Source organism: Echinops telfairi, unplaced genomic scaffold (assembly GCF_000313985.2).
Source record: "Echinops telfairi isolate 266 unplaced genomic scaffold, ASM31398v2 ScPeMD7_3533;HRSCAF=4204_0, whole genome shotgun sequence".
Taxonomy (NCBI): Eukaryota; Metazoa; Chordata; class Mammalia; order Afrosoricida; family Tenrecidae; genus Echinops; species Echinops telfairi.
The window spans coordinates 3,072,051-3,086,574 of record NW_022107431.1 but is presented as its reverse complement, the minus strand read 5'-3'; the positions used below and the strand labels follow the sequence as shown (position 1 = coordinate 3,086,574).

Sequence of the window (14,524 nt, the reverse complement as noted above, 5' to 3'; positions counted from 1 at the left end):
GTTAGCAGCCCTAGTCACATTGCCTTCAGGACCCCTCCGTACTATACAGGGAAGCACCTTTAAATACACCCTGCACAAAGCTGCAGTTTCCACGGGGAAGAAAAGGAAGCTGATTAACACAGGGAAACAAGCCTTTTTGCTTTTGCTTTCAATACACACCATAAAACAATGCCCTACCGTGTACACACATCCACGTAACCAGGAAACTCCCGTCAAGAGTGACAGTCTCAGAAACTCAGAGAGACAGTCTACCCTGTCCTATGAGGTCACTATGAGTCAGCATTGACTCAATGGCCATGAGGTTGGTTGGGTTTTTTAATGCAAATTGACGTGGGGACGATGATTTTGATAAGCCAGCGTACCAATGTGTATTCAACGCCCTCACATATCCAAGTTCTCTGACCCAGCAACCTCAGATTCTAGCTTCTTTCCCCCGGCCCCTTGGGAAGTATCTCTTGGAAAAGAAATTGCTCCATGCATAAAGACGTCCGATCTCTGGGAAGTGAGAGGCCTTCTTCAGATCCAGCAGTGGAAGGCACAAGTGAATGATCACGGAGCAGCTCAGTGGGATCCTTTCCTCGGGAGGGAGATAAGACGACGTAACGTCATGGAAACGTCGCTGTTACAGTGCGACGTGGGAACGAAAAGCAGACAGCTCGAGACAGTCATTTGCGGCGGCTCTGTGGCACACGTGGCTGCACGCTGGACACTGGCTGCAAGATCGGCAGCTCGCAGCAGCCCTGAGCCACCTTGAGGGGAAAGGTTTGGGGGTCTGCTCTGAAAGGTCACAGCCTTGACATCTCTGCGGAGCGCAGGGGTCAGAAGCAACTCAGGCACCACTGACAGCAACAGTGTCTGCACGTGGAGAAAAGACTAGGAGGAAATGTTCCAAAGGGACGGTAGTCAGGCACGCTGGTTGAAACGCCTGCCTGATAGCCCAAAAGTCCAGGGGTCAAACTGTCCAGCAATTCTGTGGGGGTGAAAAGTGGTGGCCTGCTCCATCCAGATGCACAGCCTTGGAGACCCCTTGGGACAGCCCTGTTGGACCCGAGAGGGAGGGTGGCTTTGAGCTCAGGGATGGGGAGGAGTGACTGTAATCTTCTGTTCTTAGAGACACAGATTGGATTTTTTGAATGCACACACAGAAAGACTGTGACTGAAGCACCGCAGTCACAGACAAAGCAGATGGGCAGGGGAGGGTCAGAGGACAGGGGCTGGCAATGCCCATCGTTTCTTCTAACATTTTATTCCCTGCAATGATGAATTCAACTGTGGCCCTCCCAGGAGTCAGGGCAGAGAAACCATTGCTGCTGTTGTTGGAAGGTGCCATTGAGCCAGCTCTAATCCATAGCAGCCCTATCACAGTGGAACACAGCACCACCGTCCTGTGTCATGCTGGCGATTGTTCCCACGCCTGAGCCCGTTGTTGCAGCTACTGTGTCCATCCATCTCCTTGAGGGTCATCCCCTTCTATAGATGCCCCTCTACTTGACCAAGTATGGTGTCCTTCCACGGGGACCGGTCTCTCCTGACAACATGCCCAAGGACAAAAAAAGTCTTTTAAGCTAGCCATTCCTGCCTCTAAGAAGCACCCTGGCCATAATGCTCCCCAGACTGATGTGTTTGTCCTTTTAGGAGTCCCTGGTACTTTTAATAGTCTTCTCCAGCATCACAATTCAAATGCATCAATTCTTCTTTGCTGTCGGTGGTAGTTACATCATCTGGTGTCAACTGGAGACTATTAGGAGTGAAGGGGTGGAGTCTAGCCTGTCTATCAGGTTGCAGCCGGATGACCTCATTTGGAGGCACAAGAGATATAAATAGTCACTGGAGGCCAGACACACACACACTCTGCTTGTCTTCCTGCTGACAAGCCACATGGAGACCCATGATGGAACCAGAGTCCAGGAGCTGGAGGAGCCATGTGGAGATCCACGCCAACGCTGGGATGCTTCCACCACCACTGGATCCACAAGGCTTTCCAACCACTGGCCTGTGGTCTTCCCGAGTTCAGTGTCATTGCACGTGTTTCGTGAGTCTTAAGAGTAATGTGTAGACTGGTATCAGACCTATGGGCTAATATCAGACTTATGGACTTGATCTGGACTGGGCTGGGATGTTTTCGTAATGTATAATTGTTCTTTGATATAAACTTCTCTCTTACACACATATGAGTGTCTCTGGATTTGTTTCTCTAGACTACCCCGACTAATACAGTCTCCCTCATTCCATGTCCAGCTTTCTTATGCAGATGAAGCACGAGAAAAAAATACCATGGCTTGGGTCAGGCACACCTTAGTCTTCAACATGAAATCCTTGCTCTAAACTGGAGAGATGCTTTGATCCACAGACCAACGGAACCAAAGCAGGTTCCCTAGAGACCCTCTGTCTGCTCACAGACTTTGACTAGGCTCTGGTCTAAGGATGCTGGAAACCAGGCGATGACTGAGGGGAGGAAAGGGAAGGGCTAGAATGGCGGCCATATCAAGAAATCTCATCCCACCCACATCACCAAGCAGAAGCAAGCACAGACCCAGCTAACACAGGAAGTTCCGCTAGAGTGGGGTACAAGCACAGCAATAGCCACTCAGCCAACTGGAGGCCTTCGGACCCGTGTGCCAGGAGTGTTTGCGCTGCAATAACCATGGCTCTCCTTGAGGAAAAGAGGTCCGTGCACAAAAAGCACTCAGACCTGGCCAGTGGGTCTGCTGGTTCTAACAAGGCTCGTGGACCCTTTTAGTTTCCAAGCAATTCATTCATTGAAAGCACAGGTCCCCCAACTGAGTTAGCCGACCACTCCTGTGATAGGTAGTTTTATTGTGCCCACCTGGCCAACGAACACATGTGGGGTTCATTGAAGGGCAGAGAGATAAATGGCTCGGCGAGCCTCGCCTTTCTGGTCCTCTGTTCTCTGAGGGTTGGACGAGTGTGTGGCTGCCTTAGTTAGTTCACTGCCTCAGCTGGCAAGACGTCTCAGCTTCCTGCGAGACATCCCTGAGGAGAAGCCACATGGACCTATCCTGATGCAGCCCTGGGTGCTGGAGAAGACTTGTGGAGACCCCTGCCAGCACTGAGATGCTTACACGCTCACTGATTCGGCTTTCCTCCTGCAGTCAGCATCATTGCGTGTGTTTTGTGAGTTTGAGGAGGACTTTGTAGATCGGTGCCGGGCATATGGGCTTGGATTGGACTGGGTTGGGATGCTTAATGTACACTTACCCTTTTATATAAAACTCTGTCTTATAAAATATGAGTGTTTATGGATTTTCTTTCTCTCGTCTACCCAGACTCACACAGCTCCTTTCTCAGGGGTGGGATCGCCCATTTCGGGAATTAGCAATGTAAAGGAACAACGCCAGTTTCTTTCCCAGACAAGAGTCCATGAAACCCTGGAAGTTCCAAACCCTGAACCCAATGGCACTGATTAATCCAGGAGACTAATTAATATGATGATGTCTAATCAGACGCTGCTGGAGTTTTCATTCCAGCCACCAGAGGTGGCTGATTGTGTCGGGCTGCTTGTGAGGGAAGTCCCTCTTCTGGAGTTCAGGCTTGCGGGGTGAGACGAGGCATGTGGGTGGGCTGCCGGGGTCAGGAGCCCCCCACCACAGCCTGTGCAAGAGCGTGCTCGGAGGCAGCATCTTATCAGGCACGCTGATTAGGGGGCTCCTCACCCACCACCCACCCCTCGGAGTCCAACACTCTCGGTTCAAAACGGTGAGCAAAAAAAAGTAAGCCGTCCCAAATGTAAGCAATCTAAATAAATTTTTTAAAGGATTTAGAAATAGCAGAGAGAAATTAAAATAAAGCTAATAAAAGTTGCTGGAACTCAAAATAGCGCAGGCTCCTGCAGTCCCTCTCCTTGCCACATGCCCTAAAGAAACGAAGGGGAGAGACTAACAGGAGCAGTGCGTGGCGGCGTTAGTTTGTTCGCATGCGCGGCACTCCTCAGAGGGGAAAGTCGTACTCGTACAACTCTTTTTAAAACAAGAGAAGGGTCACAGCCCGAAAAGCCCCCGATTCTTCCCTCGGTTTCTTGCAGACAGTCCTATAATAGCAAAAAGACGGAGACAGCCAACCGCTCCTACGCAGAGGAATGGCTAAACAAACCCCGGCCCAGACACGCGGTGAGGAAACAATGACACGTGTCACACGCCTCGACGTGCGCGCGCCGCAGGACGCGATGCTCAGCATAAGTCAGTCCGTCTCAGAAGGACACACAGGTGATGGCACCATTGTTGGAAAGGAAGGAGGAGAAAAATGGTTTTATCACAAAGGAAAAGAGTTTGAGGACTACTAGGCCAGGGCTCAGGGGCGGGGGTGGGGTGGGAAGGAGGTGGGGGTGGCAGAGGAAAGATGTAGGCGTATAAGGGGGGGTGGGAAAAGGAAAGAAACCACATGCATGGGGGGGGGGGTTAATAGGGTGCTGTTGCCGTTTAATGAGCTGGGCTGGCAGCCCCACGCAGTGTGCTTTGGTTTGTCTGCGCGGCATTCCTCAAAGGAGAAAGTCATATTACAAAATTATTTTTCTTAAACAAGAAGGGTCACAGCCTAAAAAGCCCTCCCGATTCTCCACACCGTGTTTGCAGCGGTTGTAACAGGAAGCAAAGTAAAACTGAAGTGGACTCCAAGCCTTCGGCGACACACAAGTGAGTTTCCCACAGGGACAAACAAACAAGACAGTGACGCGGCACCGGCAGAAATGAAGTGAGGGTGAGTGGGACGATTTGGACAGACCTTGTAAACGCGAGTGCTTGACCTCCAGTCACCAGAGAACGATACGATACGATTCCACCGATATTAAACATCTCCAGCAGGCGAGCAGGTGGGGCTCCCCGGGCCGAAGGACACCATGCTTGGTAGGGTGGAAGGGCAGCGAAGCAGAGGCAGGCCCTCGAGAAGGTGGACTGACCCAGTGGCTACCACATGGGCTCGGGCACAGGAACCGTTGTGAGGAGGGCGCAGGACGTGCCACGTTTCCTTCTGCTGTGCAGGGTCACCGTGGGCTGTGGCCGACTCCATGGCACCTAACGTGGAAGGGTGGGGGGGGGCCTGACTGAGTGACAGCCAGCTTCTGTCAGGGCAGTTTGGAAGTGGCTAGTGGCAGGGCTTGGACAAGTCTCGGAGGAAGGCGCTGTCACGGCATTATGCATGCAATGAGGGCTGCAATGGCAGATATTAAATATTTTATTTTACCACAATGAAAGAGAGAGCTGGTCAAGGAGGTCATAAGATAGAGTGAAAGAAAGACAAAGGCCCTAGAGGTATTATAGACTCACTTTAGGAGGACAGGGCAACTGTGAGAGGCCAACACAATTAGAAAAGGCAGAGAACAGAATTACACAACAGAAGTTGAAGTCGGTTGCCCAAGGCCTGTGGGTAAATTCCAAAACCAATATCGATCCCAGGCCTGGTGGTCTAGTGGGCGACAGCACCTGCTGCTCAACCCAGGAGAGAGAGGAGGCTTTCCACTCCTGGAAAGGTGTGCAGTCTGAACCCTGCAGGGCAAGTTCTACTCTGCCCTCCAGGACCCTCGGAGCCCCAGTGGACTTCAGGGCAGCGAGTGTTGGGCTTCTCCAATGGGCTCTCCCTGAAGAGCGCCGCCGAGAGAACTGAACGAGTGGGGCAGGACCAGAAGCAAACACAAGACAGACGGCTGTCTCATATTCTAGAGAGAGGACTTTGAAGATGACTCAGGAAGCTCCTCACACGCCAGGGTCAACTAACAGACGTTAAGAGACCGAAGTCACAAATTCCAAAAGCAAATGACAGACGTTTGTAAATGTCCAGCGATGAAAGGAACAACATAAACACGGAATGGTGAGAAAGAAAGAAAAAAAATAGAATGAGCTCAGATGTTTCCTTCTGGACATTAGATGGACAAATGGCATGGACAAAGCTACGAAACCTTGGGGACTGAGACTGCACCCGAGAATTCTAGAGCTGGCTACCGATCTACAGATGGACACGTTCTCGCAAGTCAGCATCCAGGAGACATCATTTGTCTTCATAATCTCCCTCCCCGTTCTGTGTCAGAAAGCGTTTCCACTTGTAAGCTGAAACCACTTTGATAATGATAATATTATATTATATAATAATAATAATTGTCCATAACAATCAAAGAAAAGGCTCTGCTTGCACTGACTAAGTGAAGGCAGACAAGTAATGACCAATCCCGGCTCCCTCTCTTTCTGTCCTCGGCCACTCTCAAGGCTTTTCATCCCTTGATTCTGTTCCAGCCAGAAAGGCTCTTCTTGCCTTCGGGTCTCTGTGTGTTGCGTGTGCCCGCCTGGAATGCTCCCCCCACCCCACGGCCCCCCCAGGAGCAGCACAGCTCACCCTTTCCCCTCCCCGAGGGATCTTCCCACGTATGAGCCTTCCTTAGCCACACAGACCCCACCCCACTGCGGCTCCCTGCTATCAGCAGGGGGCTCCTTCTTGTCGACTTACTTGATTGCCTGATTCCCGCCTCACACTAATTAATGTAAGTTCTAAGAGAGCAGGGATTTTTCCCTCTTCTTCTATTTTCTTCCTTGATGAGTCCCAAACGCCAAGTCAAGTGGAGACTCCGTGACTATTTGTTGATTAACTGAAGAGGTCTGATTAGAAAAAAAACGCACCAGCCTGTTGCAGGCACTCTGGCTTTCACAAGGTTTTGACATGATCCCTCTCTCGAGTGTCCCCAGAGGGCAGAGAGGCGATGGTCCATGGAGGTCAGAGGGGTCAATAAACCCCTTGTCTGTAGGATCCCTGTCCCAGATGTACTGATCGCTTTCCATGATTGACCCACAAGAGAAACTGGTACGCTGAACAGGTCAGAGTCTCTCCACTGAGCATTTCCTATTCGGCCAAGTGTTTTTAAAAAGAAAGCAACGTGGAGAAATTATTCACATTCATGGTCTCATTCAAAGTCATAGGAGAGACCAGGCTTGTAAGAGGCGGATGGAGACAGGGAAACCTCTGAGAATGCTCTCTGAGACCCTTTCACGGCTGGAACTGCACCTCCCCGTGGGGAATCCCCTTGTGCCCCAAAGACAGGCTGGCCTACCAAGTGAATAACAACACTGAGCGCACACTAGTTCTCAAAGCAATCAACCACAAGGAGCCCAAGGGCCGCATCTACCCAAAAATAAAGCCCCCGGAGGCAGGCCGGGGCCAGAGAGAAGGGCAAACGGACAAGGGAAGGAAGGGAGTGGGAAGAGCACTCAGCCCCGCGGCCGGCCTCCGCAGCCCACTGCCCGGAGCAAACCACGGGGAAACTGCTGATGGGAAGCCAGCTGGGTCTGTCAACCTGCCCTCCGACCACCCTCAAAGCCGGGTTTAAAAAAATAAATGAAAAAAGTGTGTTTTCAAAGCACAGGGAAAGCCGGGTAAGGCCAAGTGAGACAAGTGCACGGTCCTACAGGACACAACTGCCGACAAAGCCCTCTCTCCGCTTTCCTTCTCCTGCCCTGTCTTCTCCTCCAGCTCCGTGGCAGGCATCGCCAAGTCTTCTCCACCATCAAACACTGACGTGCCAGAGTTTAGGCTGAGTCTTTTGTCCCTTCTAGCTTGAAGAGTCACTCTTGAGGTACAGGCACGCAGGCCCCCGTGGCATTCAATACCACCTGCATGCTATGGACCCCAGAAGAGCTATCTTTGCCTGTGACCTCTCCTCTTCACCCCACACCCACGCGCCCAGGGAAATCAGAAGCCGCTGCTGCACCATCAGAGTGCCTTTCCTCAAGCAACAAGATCCGAACGGGAAGCCCCTGTGTCTGCCGTCTCCTCCCTCTCAGTCTGTGCCCTTCTGAAAGCGGGGTTCCCATCTCTCTGATCTTCCCCCGATAACCAGGCACTCTTAGATTTAGAAGGACATTTTAACAAAGGGCAGCCTGGGCACTCCTGAAGAACCCCGATCGGGCTCCTTTTCCAAGTTCCTTGAGATTGAGAACCAAAGGAAGTCTACAGGGAGAAGATCGGGGCTGTAGGGCGGATACGGTCAGGTTTCCCAACACAATTCCCATAGGGCAGGCCTTGTTGCCCTCAAGGAATGAGCATCATTGTCTTGATGGAGGGAAGAAAAAAAATCCCTCAGTGCAAGTTCACTGGCCTTTCTCTCACCGGAGCTGTTTTTCCATTTTTTTTCTGAGGAAAACTCCCAAAAGGGCCCTTGTCGTCCTGTGTGGTTCAAGGAAACCTACCGAGATTGTGGTTCTGGTGATTCGGTGCCATCGAGTCGGCTCCAGCTCCCAACAACCCCAGTGGAACACAAGGGCACATGGCCAGGCCTGCACCCCCTTCCCAGCGGTTCTCAGTGTGAGCTCCTCCTCGCTGCAGCCACTGCCTCAACCCATCTTGTCAAGGGCTTCTCTCTTTGTCTCAGTCCCTCTAGTTTCCCAGGTGTGATGGCCTTCTCCAGGGGCCGGTCCCTCCTGAGAACATGCTCAAAGGACCTGAGATAGAACCTTGCCATCCTTCCCTCTAAGGAGCATTCTGGCTGTACGTCTTCCAAGATCAATCTATTAGTAGTAGTAGTATTGATATTTTGGTAGTCCACGGTACTTTCAGCATTATTTGCCAGCAACATTGCCTCCTAGGAAACCAGATGATGCCTGGCTTTCTGAAACAATAGTGCCTATCTTAAAAACTTGTCTTAAAACCAGTAGCCATCTAAGAGAGGTGACAGCTAAGCCCACACAGAAGAAGTCTCTGTGATCCAAAGACTATGACTAATAAAGTCCAAGACTGGAGGAGGGAGCAAAACCAGAGCTTAAAGTCTGAGTACCCAGTTTGCAGAAGGTTGTTGAGGACAGTGAAAGCCCCAAATCCATGTGCAGCGGCCTCACGCGGAGTAAGCCTCCAGTGAGTCCCCTCTGACCTTGACCAGGGATGTGGACAGCCTTGCTACCAGACAGAATGCATTGGAGAGTGGACGAGTGGACGGATGTAGATGCAGTCAGGTTAAAATTTAACCCCTTATCATCTGTTCTCCCTTCTGGCCCACTGTAAATTGGCTCTGGTTTTTATAATTTTGTTACCTTTTCAAATGAGATCTTTCTCTTATTTTGCTATTTTATATGCTTTTCTTTATATGAAATCCAGGATGGGTAAATCTATAGAGACAGTAACTAGAGTAATAGTCCCTGGGGTTACGGCAGGGGGGGCTGAGAAGAAATGGGGAGCCAATAATAATGAGTACAAGGAAGATAAAAATGGTCGAACGTGGACGGTGGTGGTGATTGCACAGCTCTTTCTAACATGGCATTGTATGATATGTGGATTTTATGTCAATAAAACATTACAAGTTGGGGTTTTTTTAGTTTTGTTTTTTTAAAGATGGCCCCTTGGGAGTCCCAAAACGCAGTCCCTGTGACCCTCGGCATTGACCTTGAGTGGGAGTCGCCCAGCGGAGACATATCCCAAGGTGTATTGCAAGGAACTGGAACCCCAGCATAGCAATCCTTTTTGAACTTCCCTTCAATACATCTCCTTCCCAAAGAGCTCCCTTTGAAGGCTGACCACTCAAATAAATGTAGGCCGTCTAACATGAACTTACTGATCTCCCAAGACCTGACGCTTCTCCAGGGCACCTCTAAGGACCCTGGAGAAGCTGTGAGCTCCCTCAGAGCAAAGGAATCTCAAGACACCCGAGGCTCAAGATGGGGAGGTTCTACCCCAAGCTCCAACCTGGCTGAGCAGTGAGGGCTTCCTTCCTTCCTCCAGGGATGGGCGGCTCTTCCATAAGCATCGTTCCACCAACGGTGCACTTGCTTATATGTCAGGATGGTGAGCTAGCTCATGCACCACACCGTGTCAGCTACAACGTCAACTGACCGTGTTCAATAGCTAATCGACCTTTAAACATACCTTTATCCTACAGTGGAATATTGTGCATCCAGCAAAACAAACTCTCTTAAACACTGCAAGACATGGATAAAACTGGAGAACATTATGCTTAACCAACTTAATCAATCTTGCACTGAAAAAAGTTCATAGCACCAGTATTTCAAGGAAAAGCAAAGAAAAAGAAACGTGGTTTATACTTCGCAGACGAAACTGCGATGACTACCAAGAGGCCAAGGACAGAGGTGGGAGCAGGGAAAGGGGAGTAATTGAGGAGGGAGGGAGGAAGACAGGATGGGGTGGGGTGAAAGAAGAGAACCTCATTTACGGAGGGTTTAACAGGATATTATTGAGAGAGACGGTGTACAGTGTGCTTCTTGAAAATCCCAAATAAATTTTAAAGCCTCTTCCCATTCCTTGGCCCTCAGACCTAAATCTCAGTCTGCATGGCTTAGAAAAAAAGGAGGGAAAGTACAACGGAAATGGACTCTGAGTGTTTAGTGACAAGCAGGTCCATTAAAAAAGAAGAATGTCTTTATCTGCACACAGGACGCATGGTTAAGATACATTTTCCTTTGTAGTGAATTTTAATTTTACAGTATTAAACAGCAAGCTACATGCTTCCCATTCTCTTTTAAAAAAAAATTTAAGAACTGTTTTTGTTGTTAGTACACACAGCAAGACACACACCAACTCGACAGTGACCCCAGGGAGAGGTCAGTGACCCTGCTGACGTTCTCTGAGCTGGGTGGCCAAACTCACCCTCCTGCTCTGAGCTGACCCCTTCCCACGAATCTCAGGCCCATCGAAGCTCCCCTTTAACCTTTCCCATGGCTGCTGTCAGTATGATCCCGTCACACTTTTCAGTTTGCTAAGCTGCTGCAGTGGGCTCTGCCTTGTGCTGCTTACCCCAAGGCCAGCAGTTGGAAACCACCAGCCGCTCCGCAGGGAGAAAGATGAGGCTTTCCAGCTTCCTAAAGGGTTACAGTCTGGGAAACCGATACGGCCCATTCTACCCTGTCTTAAAGGGGTACGATGAGTTGTATTTGACCCAACGACAGTGGGGACCCTGAGATAGTCTTTGAAAGTCAGCCTGGAAGTGCGGCTCAGGCATGAAAACAATGCATTGGGGTGCTCTAAGGTGGGAGGGTGCCAGCCAGCATCGTTCCTCTGTTCTTCTGGAAGAAGGCCAAGTGAACTGAAAGGCAGAAAGGGCGGAGCTCTTAAAGGACCTTCTAGTCCAGCCGACCAGAGGACTCTGCTGCACTAGGCCACCTGTCACTTCCTGTAAGGTGGCTCTGCTCCAGGCAGAGCAGAAGTTCCCCCAGGTAGAGGCACCCTCTGCAGGGTGACACCATCTTCAGTTTTTGTTTTTGTTTTTCCCCAAGAGAAGCCAGGACGCCTCTCCCTGTGGGCAGCTTCAAAGATGTTCACCAAGGATTTCCTTGTGGCGCCCAAACAGAATGTGCCTGTGGGCTCAGTGCCCCACTTCTGACGTCAGTCGTGTGGATGGGGGGCTCCTGGGAGAGGGCCTTGGTCTCTGCTCTAGCTTGTCGAAGGCTTTCACGTGGTAGAGGGCTGCAAACCACCCCAAAGCATTTCGGACTTCACACACGGGGGCAGGGGTAGACGTTAGATTGACATTACTCACCCTGCTGACTTCCTTAGGAGCCGATTCATCTGGGGACAGGGAAGGAAAAGGAGAGAAAGACAATTAGAAACTGCAGCCACCCACTCTCAGTCGGCCAGAAGGCCCCCGCAGGGCTGCCGCCTCCTCCTCCATCTCGGAACGTGACCTTAGCACCAGTTAGAGGAGCAGGTAGAGCGGAAAGCAAGGCATTTCCAGAAAGAAGCACCTGTGCTTGTTAGATGGGACCCGGACCACTGCCACAGGGGGTAGACATTTCCAAGAGCATCAACAGCACCCAGGGCAAGCGATCGTCAGACACTCTCCTGAAGGCCTTGACATGTTGGCAAAACCACGTCGGCATCCACACACCAGCCAGCCAAGCCTGGCTGTGACCTGGCACCGGCACGCCCAGGCCCCCGGGGGCTGTCGGAGCCCGGAGTGCTTTAGGCCTTGTGGTTTCCCGTTCAGAAAACCCAATCATCAATGTGAGCACTCCCAAAGACACCACATGGGCTCTCGTTTTCGGGAGAAGTGAAAGAAGACAGAGGTGACCTCTGTGGAAACCTCACACGGACCTTCTCTGCCAGCATGACCCCAAGCTGGGAAGTGTGTTCAGATGCCTGTGCCGAAAGCGTGGTGGCTCAGACGTGGCCCTTTGTGGACGGCATGTGATGGGCCCTGTTTTCCTCTCGCTTGGGCTACTCTCGGTCTCGTGCAATCCATTCACATCGAGTCTGGTTGTCGATAGGTTTGCTTTTTATTGCGGCCACGTTGCGGTGCCTGTGCTTTCTTGTTAATTGTGTGTGTGTGTGTGTGTGTGTGTGTACCACACGCGCGTGTGTGGTAGTGGTGCTGGCTTCTTTGTTCCACATTGGGGCTGGTGGCCCTTAGGCCTGGAAATGAACTCACCTCCATAGCTCACTTTCTGGCTAACCAACAGACAGGCCTGCAGGGAGACCCAGGCACACGGTAGAATGAAGAACCAACCACCGGAGGCCCCAAAAGGCCGCATTGACCCAGGAACAAAGTTCAAAGGGTGAGGAAAGAAAGAGGAATGGAAACAGGAAACCGAGGGGTGGGGGGTGGGAACACGGGGTGATGCAGTGTGTGTGGGTGGCCCTCAGTGACGTGAGCCAACATGTGTAAGATTCGCTGAATGGAACGCGGATGTGCTCAGGAAACCTTGATCCCATTCTTAAAAATGCGTGTGCCCAGACTGTGGTCTACGGTGAACACGTGCAGTATTTTAAAGGGTGCAACCCTCATGAATGCCCCAAGTGCCCTTTAGCAGTGGAGGCTGGCAGATCTGGAATGGCCTGGACAGTCAGACTGGAGCTGCGTCTGGCGGCGCACACACACTGGCCGGGCGTCCTGCTCTCGGCCACTGGCCCGAGGACGCTGGGGTTTGGGTGCTGCTGATCAGCCCTGTTCATGGAGAAAGTGGACTGAGGTTTGCACCAGGTCTTGGGAAGACCCCACCACCACCACCGCCTTTGCAGGCTCTGTGGCTGGGCTGGCTGCGTGAACACAGGGTGTAAGAAGCCCCGGGGAAGCTCCTTCTGGGGCTCCCTGTTTGGAGGCGCTCCACCCTCGGACTAGGGTGTCTGTGCTAAAAGAGGAAGTGCACCGCCCTGTCCCTTTACAGAGAAGATGAAAGTCTAAGATGGTGTGTTGCCGCCCAGGGTCCTCTGAGATCGGAGAGCAGAACCCGGAAGGAGAAGCTGGAGCACTCTGTGACCCGGGCCTGAGTCTGCCCACCTGATAGCCATGGCCCTTTGCGGTTCCACGCTTCCCAAGGGTCTAGTATGCCTCCGTGGAGCACCTCTCCCTTCTCCTTAGAGGAGAGTCCCTTCCCATGGGACAGCCCTCCTTGTGTTCTGCCCTCTCGTATGAAGTGAGGGGCTCCACAGGGCCTACTCTGGCCGATTCTGACACCGCCCCGCCCCGGGGCTCGCTGAGACAAGCATGTGACTTCTAACCAGTCTGACTCAGCGTGTGCAGCCACAGCCTGGTGAAAGGCTACCGACCTGTGTGTCACTCGTGGCTGACAAGCTCTCCGTCTACCTCCGAAAGACCGCCTGTCCAGTGAGGTTTGTGCCTTTCTTTGCTTTGTTGAACGTGAAGAACTGGGCGATTATGGAAAGAAGTCCCGAGTAACCAGGAACAAGAGGGCCGTGTCAGTGGGCCCTCGCCCGCCCGCCTGTCCGCCAGGGACTCCCCTGGCTTCCTCATGGAAAACACGTGAGGAGCCTTTAAGCACGAAGGACTGGAGGCGGAGAGGACCGCATACTTGTGGCGGCCCTGGGCGGCAGAGGAAGGGGAGTGTGGAGCCATTCACAGGGCACAGCCTAAAACGAGTTCAAGCGGTCACTGTCTCCCTGAAGGACGAGGCTGCCTCCTCAGTAACCGGCAGCATCACAAGTCTTCCGACTCACGGCGCTGCTTCCGCGTCTGTGCGCACAATGAGACCGCTCCTGCGACTCGGCTACCCAAGGCTGGGGTTGGGGCTGGTTCAAAAGAGGGCGGCATGCACCACTGTTGCTCCATGCACAAACCACTCATCCTGCGCCAGCAGGACCCCCTACATTTCATTGTGCAGACCAGAGAAGTAGGTACGTGCTGGAATAAGGGCCACAAGGTCCCCTTGTGGCAAAGAGAAAACATTACCCGTTTAGAAACAGGAGCGCGCTGAGCGAGGCTGCAGAAGCCAAGTTCAAAGACAGGTGCTGTGAAAGGCTTCCAGGGTCAGCCCTCTAGAACTTGGTTACCTTGAACTGCCCCGCCCAGAACTTGTCCTGTAACTCAACGCTCTGCTTGTACAACCCCCTTTCAGAGTGGCATCCAGGCCCAAGAGGAGACGGCCCTGGCCTGAAGGTCCACCATCCATCAGATCCCTGGGCAAAAACTATTGCTTTATATACTGGCGATACACTTCTCTGTTTCAAATCTGAAACTTATTAACAATCTGATTTTTCTGATAGGAAAAAAATGAAATCATTAAATGTAACCTCTGTTGACATTTGCAGAACTGTTCATTGTCTTAGCATGGAACATACTACATTCGATGTC

At 51.7% G+C, this 14,524-nt stretch overlaps 1 protein-coding gene across 1 annotated transcript in view; it reads right to left on the bottom strand.

Moving 5' to 3' along the window:
* PDE10A (phosphodiesterase 10A) overlaps positions 1-14,524 on the bottom strand; it is a 422,142-nt gene that overhangs the window by 81,751 nt on the left and 325,867 nt on the right. Inside the window, exon 4 of the mRNA XM_030886876.2 lies at positions 11,477-11,505. Within this exon, the coding sequence (XP_030742736.2) occupies positions 11,477-11,505 (29 nt within the window). The remainder of the gene's footprint in view (positions 1-11,476; positions 11,506-14,524) is intronic.